Source organism: Trachemys scripta, chromosome 3, assembly GCF_013100865.1.
Source record: "Trachemys scripta elegans isolate TJP31775 chromosome 3, CAS_Tse_1.0, whole genome shotgun sequence".
Taxonomy (NCBI): domain Eukaryota; kingdom Metazoa; phylum Chordata; order Testudines; family Emydidae; genus Trachemys; species Trachemys scripta.
In genome coordinates, this window is record NC_048300.1 from 8,749,009 (window position 1) to 8,762,943 (window position 13,935).

Below are 13,935 nucleotides of genomic sequence, written 5' to 3' on the forward strand. Positions count from 1 at the left end.
GGCAAATGAGAGGTAATTCAGGTATAGGTCTTCATTTAAAAAACAAAACACCAACAACATGTTTTTATGACATTTTATTTACTTGAATCTAAAACTGGAAATCCTGATTGTTCTGCTTTCTATTTATTGTGTATGACAATTCCCTAGTGCTAAAGAATCCTTGTGCAGTATATTGACTGCATTGACTATCTAGTTCAAGATTTGACTGAAGACAAATTTGATCTTCAGTTATCAAATACCTTAATATTTTCTGGGTCTGTACAATTAATCTGCTCAAAAAAACCTGCAAAATTCTCAGCCAGTTTTTCATACTGTGATTTTTTTTTTTTGGTTTTTGAGAGGCTACTTATTTCTGTAGAAGCTTCTATTGGCTTTGGTCATCTAGCTGGTAACACAAATGTACTGTAACTTTTCTGTAGCCTACCCTATGATGTAATTCAGAAAGTGATTTATCAACTGTGGAATAGTTCATGAAGGGGCAAAAACCGTACGTGAGTTCACTAAAGGTCTAGTCTAAAGCCCCCTGCCGTCAACGGAAAGTCTCACTGCCTTCAGGTAGCTGTGGATTGCATTCTTGTAATTTTGCTTGAGCCCTTGTGAACAATGAAAAGGGAAGAGTGGCACTTAACATTTCAAAAAATCTTTAAGCTACTCACTATTGCTTCAGTATCAGAGCCCTGGCATGTACGTGATCTCATACACCGGGTTGAAGAGTGAGATACTCTAAGCCACAGCTATGCAACACAGGAGCTAAGAGCAGGGTCCTACTCTGTATATTCACTCTTAAGGGGCAGTGAGTTTCCAATCGCGTTGGGCTGTTGCAGGCTGGTCCGAGGCAGCCCTTAAACAAACTGCTTCGGGGCTGGGCTGAGCCCCCAGGGGCTTTGCCGTGGCTGGAAGCGGGTGCAGCCCCCAGGCAGGCAGCACGCAGGCTCCTGACTCGCTCCTTGGTGGGGAGGAGCCGCAGGACCCAAGGCGCGTGTGTGCGCCTTTAGCAGCCCCGGGGGGGGGGGGGGGGGGAGAGAGAGAGAGAGAGAGAGACGATTGCCGTAAAGCACAAAGGCAGCTGTCGCAAAAGTCGCAAACCCACCCCAACGCCTTCAGGCACACATCTGTCCGGTGAACGGAGGCGGAGGCGTGGCTGCCCCCTCCCCTGCGTCTGGCCGGGCTGAAGTGCGCCCAGCGCCCTTACGGGGGGAGGGGGTGGACGCGGACGCCGCCATGTTGGCCGCCGCCTGGCTGGGCAGGTGCTCCTGGGGGCTCCTGAAAGGCGCGAGCCGGCCCCTGGGGGGCAGCGGCGCGAGGCCGCTCGCGAGCCGGTCCCGGGCGGCCGGAGGCGGAAACAGCCGCCGCGGCTTCTGCCTCGCGCTGGGCTCCTCCCCGCTGAGCGGCCTCGCGCCGCGGGCGCCCTCCTCCCCCTCCCCCTGCGGCGCGAGGCGGGAGCCGCGGCGGCTGCTGCTGCTGCTGCGCGCGCTCTCCCCGGAGCGGCTCGCGAGCGGCTCCCCGCGCCCCGCCGGCGGGGACAGCCCCGCGCCGAGGCGGCGCAGCGACGGCGAGGCCGGCCCGCGGGGGGATGCGGCGCGGAGGGGCCGAGGAGCCGCCAGCGGGTACTCGGAGCTGGTACGTGCGTGAGAAGCAGATGCTGCCGGTCCCGGGGTCACCACTCCTCTCCCCCCGTACGATCCCCTGTCCCCCGGCCGCCCCGAGAGCCACAGCCCCCTGCCTGGGGAAGGAGCCTCCCACCGTGCCCGCCTGGTTGCTAACACTGCCTCGGAGGAACCCGTCAGGGGCCTGCTAGTAACTGTCCCTGTTGGGACCCCTCTAGGGTCGTGTCCGCCCTCTGCTCTTCACTCAAGATCAAATCCTAGTGAAGACGTGAGTTGTCACGACAGTGAGCAGGTGGAGTGTAAAAACGGAGCTTCCCCCATCTCTGCCTGCTAAGTCGCCTGAAAACTACAAACTGCCCTGCCTTGGATTTCACATCCAATTCCTTAACTTGAGTTGAGAGCACCCCCTTTCCCCTAGTGAAGTCAGAGCTTGCGGGTCCAGCTGTAGGGAATTCCTGAGCAGCCAGAGGTTTGAGTGATCTAAGTGAGGTTTATTAATAATTTAGCAAAATGAGATTCATACAAAAGAATCCGTTTGCATAAGGTACCTAATCTGCAGTTCTGCCAAAGCCCATCTAGACAGGTTCACTGAGGACGCAGTTACATTGACTAATGTATTCTCTGGAAATGTAAGAGCTTTCCTTCTCCCTTTCCAGTAGGCCATACTTGCTAGCCTTTTATTTCAAGTCTCCTATGCCATTTTTTTCCTTACTTGACTTCACACACATTACATTTTCCAGGTTTCTTTGGTGCACTTGGTTTATTATCTTACCAGGCACCCCGAACACAGTAGGTTCCTCCTATCTTTTATGCCATGCTGTTCTATATCTATGATAGTTGAATGTCCTGAGTTTTATATTTATGGCATAAACAGTTTCGGTTCCTCTCTTTCATAGTCCATATTTACAGCTTAATCCGTTCCTTTGCAGATGCATCCATTACAGTATTTATTTTTTTGTATACATTTCAATATTGTCTCAAAAATTCCCCATTCCTTGGGCATCTGTTCTTTGCTCACCTGAGCTTAGTTTTGCACGCTAAAACATGGTTTCATGTTAACAACTCAGTCTACCTTTAAAGATACAAAACTTGTTTAATTCTGCTAATTCATTAATATTAATTTATATGTGATGGGGAGTTATAGTTTAAAACTAAACTGTCACAACACTTGGAGCTAATGACAGCTCAGTTTTATCAAATAAAAAAATTCTAAACGCGCATTATACATTTTTTTTCCCTAGCAAACTTACCAAGATGCATTTCGTATGTTTTAATATAAATCGTTTTTTTATTATTTAAAAAAAAAAAAGGTTGCTCATGGGTGGTCAAGTATCAGAATAAAATGGCACGTGGTATTGGAGCTGTTCAGGTTCCCCTTCTTGTCTCGGTTATAGGTTTAGGTCTGGTCAAGAGAGGTTTGAGGCTTATTTCCCAGTATTTCAAGGCATTCTGGCAATCCAGGTTTCACTCAAATATGTATTTACCTTGAATATTCAAATCACATGCAAGGCTTGACTGATTTCTTTTTTTAACATTTTCTTATTTTCCAGTATGAAAACCCATGGACAATCCCAAATATACTTTCTCTGGCAAGAATTGGTTTGGCTCCAGTTTTGGGTTATTTGATTGTAGAAGAAAATTTCAACATTGCATTGGGTGTTTTTGCTTTGGCTGGGATAACAGACTTGGTATGTTGCATAACAGAGTTTTGAAATTTATTTTGTTGTTTTTTAATTTAAAATCACACTTACTGCATCATGTATAAACAGTTTGCTAATTCTCTTAAAATTTAAGTCAGTATTTTGAAATGAGATCAGCTAGTATACAAATTCTTTTGTAGAAATGCCTGAGAAAGCCATGATGACAAGATGGCCAGATTCTGCCACTCATTAAGGCTGTTTTGTGCTGCTCTGTTGGTGCAAAACAGCCTTAAAGATTCCCTAAACAGGCAACTGAGAATCCCCCAGTGAGTTGTGTATAAACTGTATTTACGCATGCAACTGGCTGCTTGCAAATGCAGATTAAGAATTTCTGCATCCAGAAGAGGTAATTGTGTATGCAAATTAAATATGTTTCAACAGTGCCACGCGAACGCCTTTCCTCGCTTTCAGGTGACATTGTAAACAAGAAGTGGGCAGTGGTATCTCCTGCAAATGTAAATAAACTTGTTTGTCTGAGTGACTGGCTGAACAAGAAGTAGGACTGAGTGGACTTGTAGGCTCTAAAGTGTTACATTTTTATTTTTGAATGCAGGTTTTTTTCTTACATAATTCTACATTTGTAAGTTCAACTTTCATGATAAAGAGATTGCACTACAATACTTGTATTAGGTGAATTGAAAAATACTATTTCTTGTTTTTTACAGTGCAGATATTTGTAATTAAAAATAAAGTGAGCACTGTACACTTTGTATTCTGTGTTGTAATTGAAATCAATATATTTGAAAATGTAGAAAAACATCCAAAATATTTAAATGGTATTCTATTATTGTTTAACAGCGTGATTAATCATGATTCATTTTTTTAAATCGCTTTACAGCCCTTCTGATAATACTTTATAACTTTTTAATTACCTACATTATATTCATTTTGCTTATCACATATCCTGATAACCGTAGTAGATGCTGATTTTTTTTTTTCTAGCTATCAAACATTCACATATTAAACTTGTATTTATAGTTGGATGGCTTTATTGCACGAAACTGGTCCAGTCAGAAATCTGCTTTGGGAAGTGCCCTTGACCCGCTAGCTGATAAAATTCTTATCAGTGTTCTGTATGTCAGCCTCACTTGTGCAAGTCTTATTCCAGGTAAGATCATGTTAAATTCATGTATTTTTATTTTTTTCATAAAATAGTACTAAATAGTATGGAGAAGTGGACTTAATGCAGGAAGACACTTCTTATGTTGTCAAGGAGGAAAACGAGTTTTAGCTTACAACAGTTTTGTCTATTGGGTTTTACTGTTGGCTATTTAAAAGAAAGCTTAAAGAACTGTATTTAAATATTAAATCATAACATTCTGACTTACTTTTAATTCTGTTTTGCTGTTGAGCACCTGAACAGTCTCTGTCACTAGGTTCAGCTTCAGCAGTAGTTTGCTCTGTTTTTAACAAAGAATAATTTTATTGCACTTTCCACTCATAAAACTCACATTTTAAAAGAAAACATACGTCATACACAACTACATCAAACCACTGTTCTGAGACTGATATTTCTCTCTTTATCAATCTCTGTGCTAGACTCCAGTTTTCCAATCCGAAATGGGATGATTGGGGCCACCCTTGCCAGTTAATTCAGATTTGTCTTGGCTGCTCTGGAGTTCATGCTTACTGGCAGTTATTGAAAATAGATGATGATTCTGGCAGGAGGGTGTTTTTCTCTCCACAGACAACAGTGGAACCAATTCACCTCTGCCATCTGCATGGGTCTGACTGTGCAGGCAAGGTGCTGGTTGCAAGAAGTGCTGCAGGATAATGTAATGCTCTTCTGATACCATTAGATGTTGCCACTGAATGCTAAATCATACATATTTTGCCTCCTACCCTCCCCCCTCAAATTTGAATTGCTTTTTATTTAGATGGAAAAGACGAATAGTTTGTATTTTCTTTGTGTTAATGGGGATTGCACATGTGAACATGTAGTAGTGGGGTATCATGGTGGACTTTGTCTATCTACAGCTAAAAACCTGTTTAAATCAGATTTTTCAAATCCAGACAATTTCTTCTATATCTATATTTTGTTGATTTGTTTTTCAGTTCCACTGACTACTTTGATCATTTTGAGGGACATAGTGCTAATTGGTGCTGTTTTTTATGTGCGATACAAAACACTATCCCCACCGGTAAGTGTTTGGCTTTAAAACAAATTGTGGATGGACATGAAATCAAATAGGTTTGGACTTTGAATAGGTTATCTGTTAGGATGTGTATATAGCAGGGGTAGGAAGCAGCAATTACTTAACAAACATATTGGCCAAAGCTTTGTTATGCAGCTTGATGCAGATCCAAAACTTAGGGGGAAATAGTGAAGATTTACCTGGCAAGAGAACAACAACATTGCATATGAGACTATGAAATTTAGGAGACCATAAACTAATATTTTACAAAATGAAATCCAGCAATTATATCAGGGCACAAAAGCAAGGTTCCATCACTTCACTAGTTATTAAGTAACCCTTTTATTGTCTCTGTATTGCCACTTGTACTGTTATATTTCAGTTTAATGTCTTACATAGTTTTTTTAAATGTCAGTTTGTCAAAGAATAGATTAGTGTAACTGTTTCTCCAGTGCTGTGAGTGATTTTCTGTAGTGTGTTCTTTGTGGAGATTTGTTTCAAACACACACATTAAACATAAATAATCTTTATCTTTCTTTCACAGAGAACACTTAGTAGATATTTCAATCCCTGTTATGCCACTGCCCAGTTAAAACCAACTTTCATCAGCAAGGTAAAGGTGATCATTTATTAGTCTCTAAATTACTGTTTCTTCAGCATCCAGGAGCTTTCACCATTCTGAAGCACTCTTAATTTTCTGACTGCTGTCTTCGGCAGCACTTAATTAGGGCTACCATACGTCCGGATTTCCCCGGACATGTCCAGGTTTTCGATCTATAAATAGCCGTCGGGGGGGGATTTCTAAAAATCTAAAAATGTCCGGGATTTCCCCCGGTCGGCTATTTATAGATAAAAAAGCGGCGGCCAAGCACCGATCGGCAGCCAAAGCCCCTTCCTGGTTTCCCCCCATCCCCTGCAGCCTTAGCACGCCGTCCGGCCTGGCAGCTGTCTTCCCCCTCCTCCCCTCCCCTGAACGCTCCGCCCCCCCTGTTCCTCCTCCCCCTCCCCTGCTTCCCGCGAACATCTGATTCATGGGAAGCCTGAAAAGAAGCAGGGGCAGGTGGGCAGCAGCAGGTAAGCTGGGGCGAGGGACGAGAGGAGGAGGACTCCGGGGAGGACAGGCTCGGGCCCCAGCGCGGTGGCCCCGGTTCCGGCTGAGCGCGGTGGCCCCGGTTCCGGCTGAGCGCGGTGGCCCCGGTTCCGGCCGAGCGCGGTGGCCCCGGACCCAGCTGCTCGGGCCCCATGGCGGCGGCCCCGGTTCCGGCCAAGCACACCGGCCCTGGCCCCAGCGGCTCGGGCCCCAGGGCAGCGGCTCTGGCCCGGCCCCTAGCCCCACGACCCTGGCCGGAGCGCAGCCCGATTCCTGGGCATTTGTTAAAGTCGGCCCTGGTCAGGGGACGGGGGGGGGGGGGGGGAGGGGGGAAGTTGGATGGGTCGGGAGTTCTGGGGATCCTGTCGGGGCGGGGAGCAATTGGATAGGGCATGGGAGTCCTGGGGGTCTGTCTGGGGGCAGGGATGTGAATATGGAGTGGGGGTGTGGATAAGGGTCGAGGCAGTCAGGGGACAGGTAGGGTCCTAGGGGGGCAGTTAGGGTGGGGGGTTCTCAGGAGGGGGCAGTCAGGGGACAAGAAGCAGGGAGGCTTAGATAGGGGGTGGGGTCCTAGGGGGCAGTTAGTGGCAGGGGTCCCAGGAGGGGGCAGTCAGGGGACAAGGAGCAGGGGGTAGGGTTGGGGGTTCTGAGGGGGGCAGTCAGGGGGTGGGAAGTGGGAGGGAGTGGATGGGGGTGGGGCGGGTCTAGAGCGGGGCTCCTCCCCCCTGTACTCTTTTTTGATTGTGGAAATATGATAACCCTAACTTAATACTGACACATTCTTATATTGGGCTTTATTCCACAAAGTCCTGAGTACTCTGGGTGTGATCCAGCAAAGCACATGTTTAATTATAAGCACATAAGTTGTCTGATTAACAAAGCAAACGTTCAGCAGCTATATCTCAAAACTTGTATTTTGCCTGGTTTTCCATATATTGGCTAAGGTTATCAATAACCTCTTAAGTAACGTGTAGGACATGAGTGTGGTAAAGTTCTATTTCAGTACAGCCACAACTTATATTTAATTTTTACCAGATGAACACAGCAGTTCAGCTAATCTTGGTGGCAGCTTCTTTAGCGGCTCCTGTTTTCGATTATGTAGATAGCATATATCTACAGACTTTATGGTAAGTTACGTTTTTATTTTTTGTGATATCTGTAATGTACTTGTAAAGAAACTAACAATTCCGATTGAATTAAAAAGTTAAATTCGTGGAACCGAAGGGTCTGCCTCAGTAAGCCTAAATTAGGTTACAGACTTGTATGGTTGAACTCTTCTAGATGACATTTTCTTTTTGGCTGAAACAGAACCAAGCAATATATCAGTGCTTAATTTGTTATGAGAGAAATAGCTAAACACATGAGGAAGCCAGTCAAAACCCAAGGATGAAAAGTTAAGAAACTAAAGTCTTCCAAATCAGCATGAAGGTATCGCAGAAGGTATGCACATCCCTAAATTAAAATACATACATAAATGTGGAAAGGTCAGGACAAATCTGATATTGTTAAATGGAAAGTTATGGCATTTTTTCCAGTTAAAAGGTTTCTTTGCTAAAATTGTAGCACAAGTGATGCCAGTTGAAATGGACAAACTATGGCAGGTAAAACAAACTAGAAATTAACCAATTTGAAGAGCAAATAACTTTTAAAAAAAGAAGTTCTTTAAATATCTCTGAAATAAGATGCTTGAGGGAGTCAGTGATGCCTACTAGGTTACCAGGGAGTATAGGTGCAATCTATGAGAAAAAGAACACAATGGTTTATTTCCATCAGTCTTTCCTGGCATAGCTGTTGTCACAGTTCAGGGCAACTGCACCTGTATTTTCCCTGCATGGGCCCTCAAGGGCACCGCCTCTAGGCTCCTAGCTCCTCAGCAGTCACTTCTTTTTGGCAGAGACCCTCATGTTTTTCCAGGCTGCAAAGTTCCCTAGCTATACTGTGATATTACCAGCAAGCCAGATTGACTAAACACACCAGTGTCTGTGCTTTGCTTTCTCTCCGAAGGTTTATGAACAGTATAATTGCCAGCAGTTACAAGTTACCACACAGCTCTTTAGAAGCAAGCACATTTATTCTTAAGGTGTGAAAGCATTACAGAGAAAACAAAAAAAAACGATGATAATGCGAAAAGCTCACCATAAATTACTTATCAATCTTATAGGGCCTCAGTAGGCCAAAGTCCTTTCAATCTTTCCCAGGAAGAATTGGGACTCCCCTTGAACAGTTTGCTGGATCAGAAAGAAGGCCCTGAGTCAGTTTAAACTCAGGCTGGGCATCCCAAAGTCCTTTTTTTGTCAGTTGGTCTCTGGTGAATCCAGTTTGAACTAGTATATATGAGCCTTTCTAGGTGGTGTGATACTTCTCGGGAGGTGTTACAACCTGAGTGAATTTGCCTAATCACCCCTACTGTTCTTCGTTCCCAGAAGAGCTGTGGTTTCCCTTCCCTGTGAAATTACATACAGTCCCTGGCTCATGATACATAAACTTAATATAGCAAGATCTCCCAAAGATATTGCAGGAAATTGCCCAAGTCTCTCTCAGCTATTTTCAGGTATAAAGGTGAGACACTGTCAATTTAGGATGCTTAGAAGAAAAGATAATTTAAATTGCGACAAGTGATCAGACTAGATGGTATTTGTCCATGAATTCTAAAGGAACTTACTATAAGAATGAAGTGGCTGAGCAGTTAATAGAAATACACAATCTACTATTAGTTAGAAACTATACTAAAGAACTGGTGGATCCAGTATACCTATTTTTTAAAAGGTTCTGAGGAATTAGTGACCTTTATTTCAATAACCAAGTAAATATGTTGAAAAATATACTTATTAAAAGCTGATACTATATGGAAGCAAACTGGGATAGCTTCGGTAAAAGGCATTTTTGCTCTCACATATTAGGATTCTTTAAAAGTTAACAGAATAGTGAATAAAGGAGAACTGGTAGATATAACTTACCAGAATTTTTAAAAGGTCTCACAAGAGTTAACTATAAAAACAGATTAGATTATACTAGTTTTAGAATAGAGATTTGACTATGGCTTGTGTAGCCATCATCGAAGTGCAATTGATTGAAACAGTAGCATTATGTATATTTTAAGATGTAGCAAGCAAGAATTATTATCTTGATTTTTAGTGTGGGGGGGGTGGTTTTGGTAGCAGTTGTCATGCATATATTTTTAAAAACAAACAAACAAACAAACAAGAAACCCTTGGAAGTAATCCATTTGGTCTGGGAATAGTCTTTCAGTGTCAGCCAGTTCTCAAGTTGGTTAACACTGCAGATACACTGAGCCAGATTTGTCCCCCACTTTTCTGTTTCAAGTATAACTGGATTAAAAATTCAGCCCAGTACATGATGAAGTCTGTGGTGAAGCAGACTACTGAACAATGAAGTTTGCTTACGTGAATACGCTTTGCTTTGCAGTGAGGTTTAGTTTTGAATATGAGATTTGTTGTTTACAATCGAAGTTAGTCATTAAAATGAGAAGGGGCGGGTGAGAATGTCCTTAATCACACTTTCTTCAACCTTTGATCTCAGTCTCTGTGGCTAGCATAGGCTGTCCCATAATATACACACTCAGATTGTAGCAAAGAATAGGGAAACCATTTAAAATACAGCTTGGGGCATTATTCAAATATTTAAGCACAAAGAAACTAATTTATATTAACCATTTTCCCCCCAAAGGTGTATTACAGCGTTCACAACAGCAGCGTCTGCATACAGTTATTATCATTATGGTCGGAAAACAGTCCAGGTAATAAACAACAAATGAAATGTTACAGAAAGGACCATCTCCTGACATCACTGTTTTCTATATTGCAAAGGACAATCTAACTGGCCTATGAATAAGAACTCTGTTTTTCTTTAGGACAGTTGTTTCAATTCAAACCATGTCATCACAATTGGACTGATATGAAGTAAAAATGAAGTCTGATCATGTACTGTAAATGTATTGAATTTTCAATGTATTTTTTGAAAGTTATAAATAAAAATATAATTGTTAAGAAAAATCACAATGTTCTTAGGCACTTTTAAGTCACCAGTGGCTGTCCTGCATTTTGAATCTTGTATCTCTTTTTAAATTGCTTTTCAGAAGCTAAAGTTTGCACACTTCCCACAGAATTGAACAGTATATTAGATTCTAATAGCGTGCTGACGAAGCTCCCTTTTCTTCTCAGATCTAGAATGCATGGAGTTATAAAGACAAACTGTTGTATACTGTCTCAAGACAGAATCTCTTATTAGAATTTACTAAATATTATAGTTTGCTGCAAAGGAAAGCATTAAATCACGAGGGAATGATACCTTCAGAAACGTAAAGTGATCCTTTTTTTTCGCCCCAAGTTTTTAAATCCTCATTGTGATATGAATAATAGTCCATACAGTATTTCAGAGTTATTCTCTTCTTCAGTAAAAATACCAAAGTAACTATCTGTCCCCAGAGAGAAGGTTCTAGTGACATTAGGGCTCATGGTGTAGTGTCACAGACGTAGATAAATTGAGTTCTGAAATAGAAGCATGTTTCTAGTACTGCTAGTTGATAGTGGTTGAGAAACCAAGGTACTGAACTTCCTGTGTGAACTATGCTGGCTATTCTAAAACTGCTTGGTCAGTTTGAGATCTTCTTGGAGCAGAAATATCAACGTAAATAGAAATGAGAAAAATCAAGGCATTTTAAATGCTTGTCCAAATCACTGGATTCATTAGAAACTGTTAAAGCGGCATATTCTGTGCGTGATTCTCCTATATCTCTGACTGCGTTGTTTATCAGGTGTTGCTATGATCTCAATTTACTACCTGTGATCAAAGAATAGAGCAACACTATTTAAAGTTACAGACTTAAATGCCCGTTCCTTGCTTATACTGTGATAGCTACAAAAATTATCGGACAAGAGATTTCATATTAACAGTAATGAAATCTTCTTATTAAATACCTTGGAGCCAGATGTATGTTTTGCATGTAGTAGCAAAGAACTGAGGTGTGAAGAGGTAAAGTAACTGAAAATAGGTAATATATGTTGGACTATGGTGCTCTATCACCAAAAGTGAATTTATTGTAGCTACATACTGATTTTGAGGGGGTGTGGTTGTAGGTGAGTATATAAAACATTTAAATTTTTTATCTTTTAACTTGTATAGAAATGGTTCACAGACAACGTTTAATTTTTATTCAATACCTGTCTTTTAGCTATCACCATATCCAGCAGTCCAACTCTGTCTTATTTGCAACGGAAGGATAAATGTAAAGCAGATCCTATAAAATGTTTCTTCTTAATGTGCACGTTTGGTTAATTGGGAGTATTGTATTTCTTCAGCAACACAATTTTAAAATGGAGAGATGACAAAGTCCATTCAGGTCATTCCTTTTTTTTGTTCATTACCACCATCTCAAGTATAGTGAGGTACACTTGAATATGATGTTCTGGTGGGGAATAGCAAAATGTTGAGGCTACTGAAGGATCATGTCAGCATGCAGGTGCCTCAGCACATTAATGAATACAATGGCTACACCGTTTCATGATTTGTCTTTGTATTTAGCTTATTGTACAGTATTTGGAGTTGTCTCCAAGGTATTTGTATTAAATGAAGTTGTTAAACAGTGCAGAGCTGTTGGCTGTTTCTAGCATGTACATTAGTTGCTCCTTCTGTCCTTACTGGTTTATTCTGGATATTAACTGCTTCTAATAAAATATAGCTAAGGTACAGAAATGATACTCCACCTTACCCATGAGAACAGTCATGGACTCCGCATCCCAGCTCTTTGTTGTGCAAAAATAATCACCTTGGGGCATACATCTGAAAAGCAACTGAGTTCAAATGGCTGTATTTGTCAGGATGAAAGCTGTCCTCCTTGGTCCATTCTGCAAGTGAAGAGTCTTTGAACAAGTAGTGACCCCCCAGAGTGGCACGGTTATTGGCTGCATTTCCACGTTTCATGGTGTTGAGAAACAATTTAATGCTGCCTTGGTTTGTTTTAAGTTAGTTTTTTTTCACGTGAGATTGGATTGACGGGGGAAATAGTTTAGACTCTCCCTGCAGACCCACACACTGCTACCTCGATATAACGTGACCCAATATAACACGAATTCGGATAGAACGCAGTAAAGCAGTGCTCTGGGGGGCCGGGACTGCGCACTCCGGTGAATCAAAGCAAGCTCAATATAACACCGTTTCATCTATAATGTGGCGAGATTTTTTTGGCTCCCGAGGACAGCGTTATATCGAGGTAGAGGTGTAGTTATTTAGGTCTTAACGCTGCATGTTGCTGGAACAAGTAGAGCCAAAGGCAGACTAATTAACAGTTTTTTATAGGTGTGTAACAGCTTTAAAAAAAATTAAACATTAAAGATAGTAGGGAACTTAATTTGCAGGTTTTTAAATAATGTTTCCATTTTGCCGGTGCCTGAAAAAATTAAAATTCTGGTTCATGCTTCCTTTCTATATCATAGGGATTGTGCTCTTTTGCGTCTATTTTTCTGTTTGCAAGTCACCTTTAATATAGGTTTGGTTTATGGAAAGTTAGTGAGGATAACTGACCTCAGTGACTCAGAGTGGTATAAAAGGTATTCTCTAAGGCATAGGGTAGTTATCAAAAGATGGTGCCAGGCATTAACTGCAGCTGGCGTGGAGCAGGAGGGAAAAAATTGGGACTCAAAGTGATAGCAGGCACTAGTAAATATATTAATGCTTGTGAAACAGAATGAAAACCCAAAAATCTTGACATCAGAGTACGTGCTAGTGTACCACAATAAAAATGATACTTTATTGTATGCTCCAAAACTACTGTGGAAAGAGATGTCCAGATTTCACTCCGATCACACAGGCAAAAAAGTCCTGACCTTGTTATTGTACACTTGTCTGTTGCCTTTAAAACAAGAACAAGACTGTGGTTATTTCATTATCATGCTGCATTTTTTTATTTCCATTAGTACAGGGCACGTGCTATTTTTACCATGGTAAAAATAACCATCACAACACAAATACCTTTCATCTGCAAGGATCCCAAAGGGCTTCACAGATCATATTCATACAGCACTCCTGATATATAGCCACCTCTAAAGGATAAAGGGCTGTTGCTAATGAACACCTGCAATCCTGAACAACAAGCAGGGAGAGAAATATTTGATCAAGACAGCAGGATAACTCCAGTCTCTTATGAACAGGGCCTTGGGTGATTTAAGGCTGAGATTTTCAAAGCTGCTTAAGAGATTTGGATGCCCAATTCCTATTTAAATTAAATAAATTGGAATCCAGATCTCTTAGGCATCTTGGAAAATCATATCCTAAATGTCCTCTGGAGTGGACAGGATTTATCTCAACCCTTACCAGGTTGCACTGATACTCAGTTATCTACCTCAGTATAATAATGACAGCTCCAGTCAACCTCACTATCACTATTC

At 41.8% G+C, this 13,935-nt stretch overlaps 1 protein-coding gene across 1 annotated transcript; it reads left to right on the forward strand.

Annotated features, from left to right (window-relative positions):
• The first annotated feature begins 1,070 nt into the window (after positions 1 to 1,070).
• On the forward strand, positions 1,071 to 12,137 carry CRLS1 (cardiolipin synthase 1). The gene is made up of 7 exons (XM_034764102.1): positions 1,071 to 1,620; positions 3,158 to 3,295; positions 4,286 to 4,415; positions 5,363 to 5,448; positions 5,987 to 6,055; positions 7,568 to 7,659; positions 10,220 to 12,137. The coding sequence occupies exons 1-7, from the start codon at positions 1,222 to 1,224 to the stop codon at positions 10,305 to 10,307; spliced, it is 1,002 nt and encodes a 333-aa protein (XP_034619993.1). The 5' UTR covers positions 1,071 to 1,221; the 3' UTR covers positions 10,308 to 12,137.
• Positions 12,138 to 13,935: the final 1,798 nt, after the last annotated feature.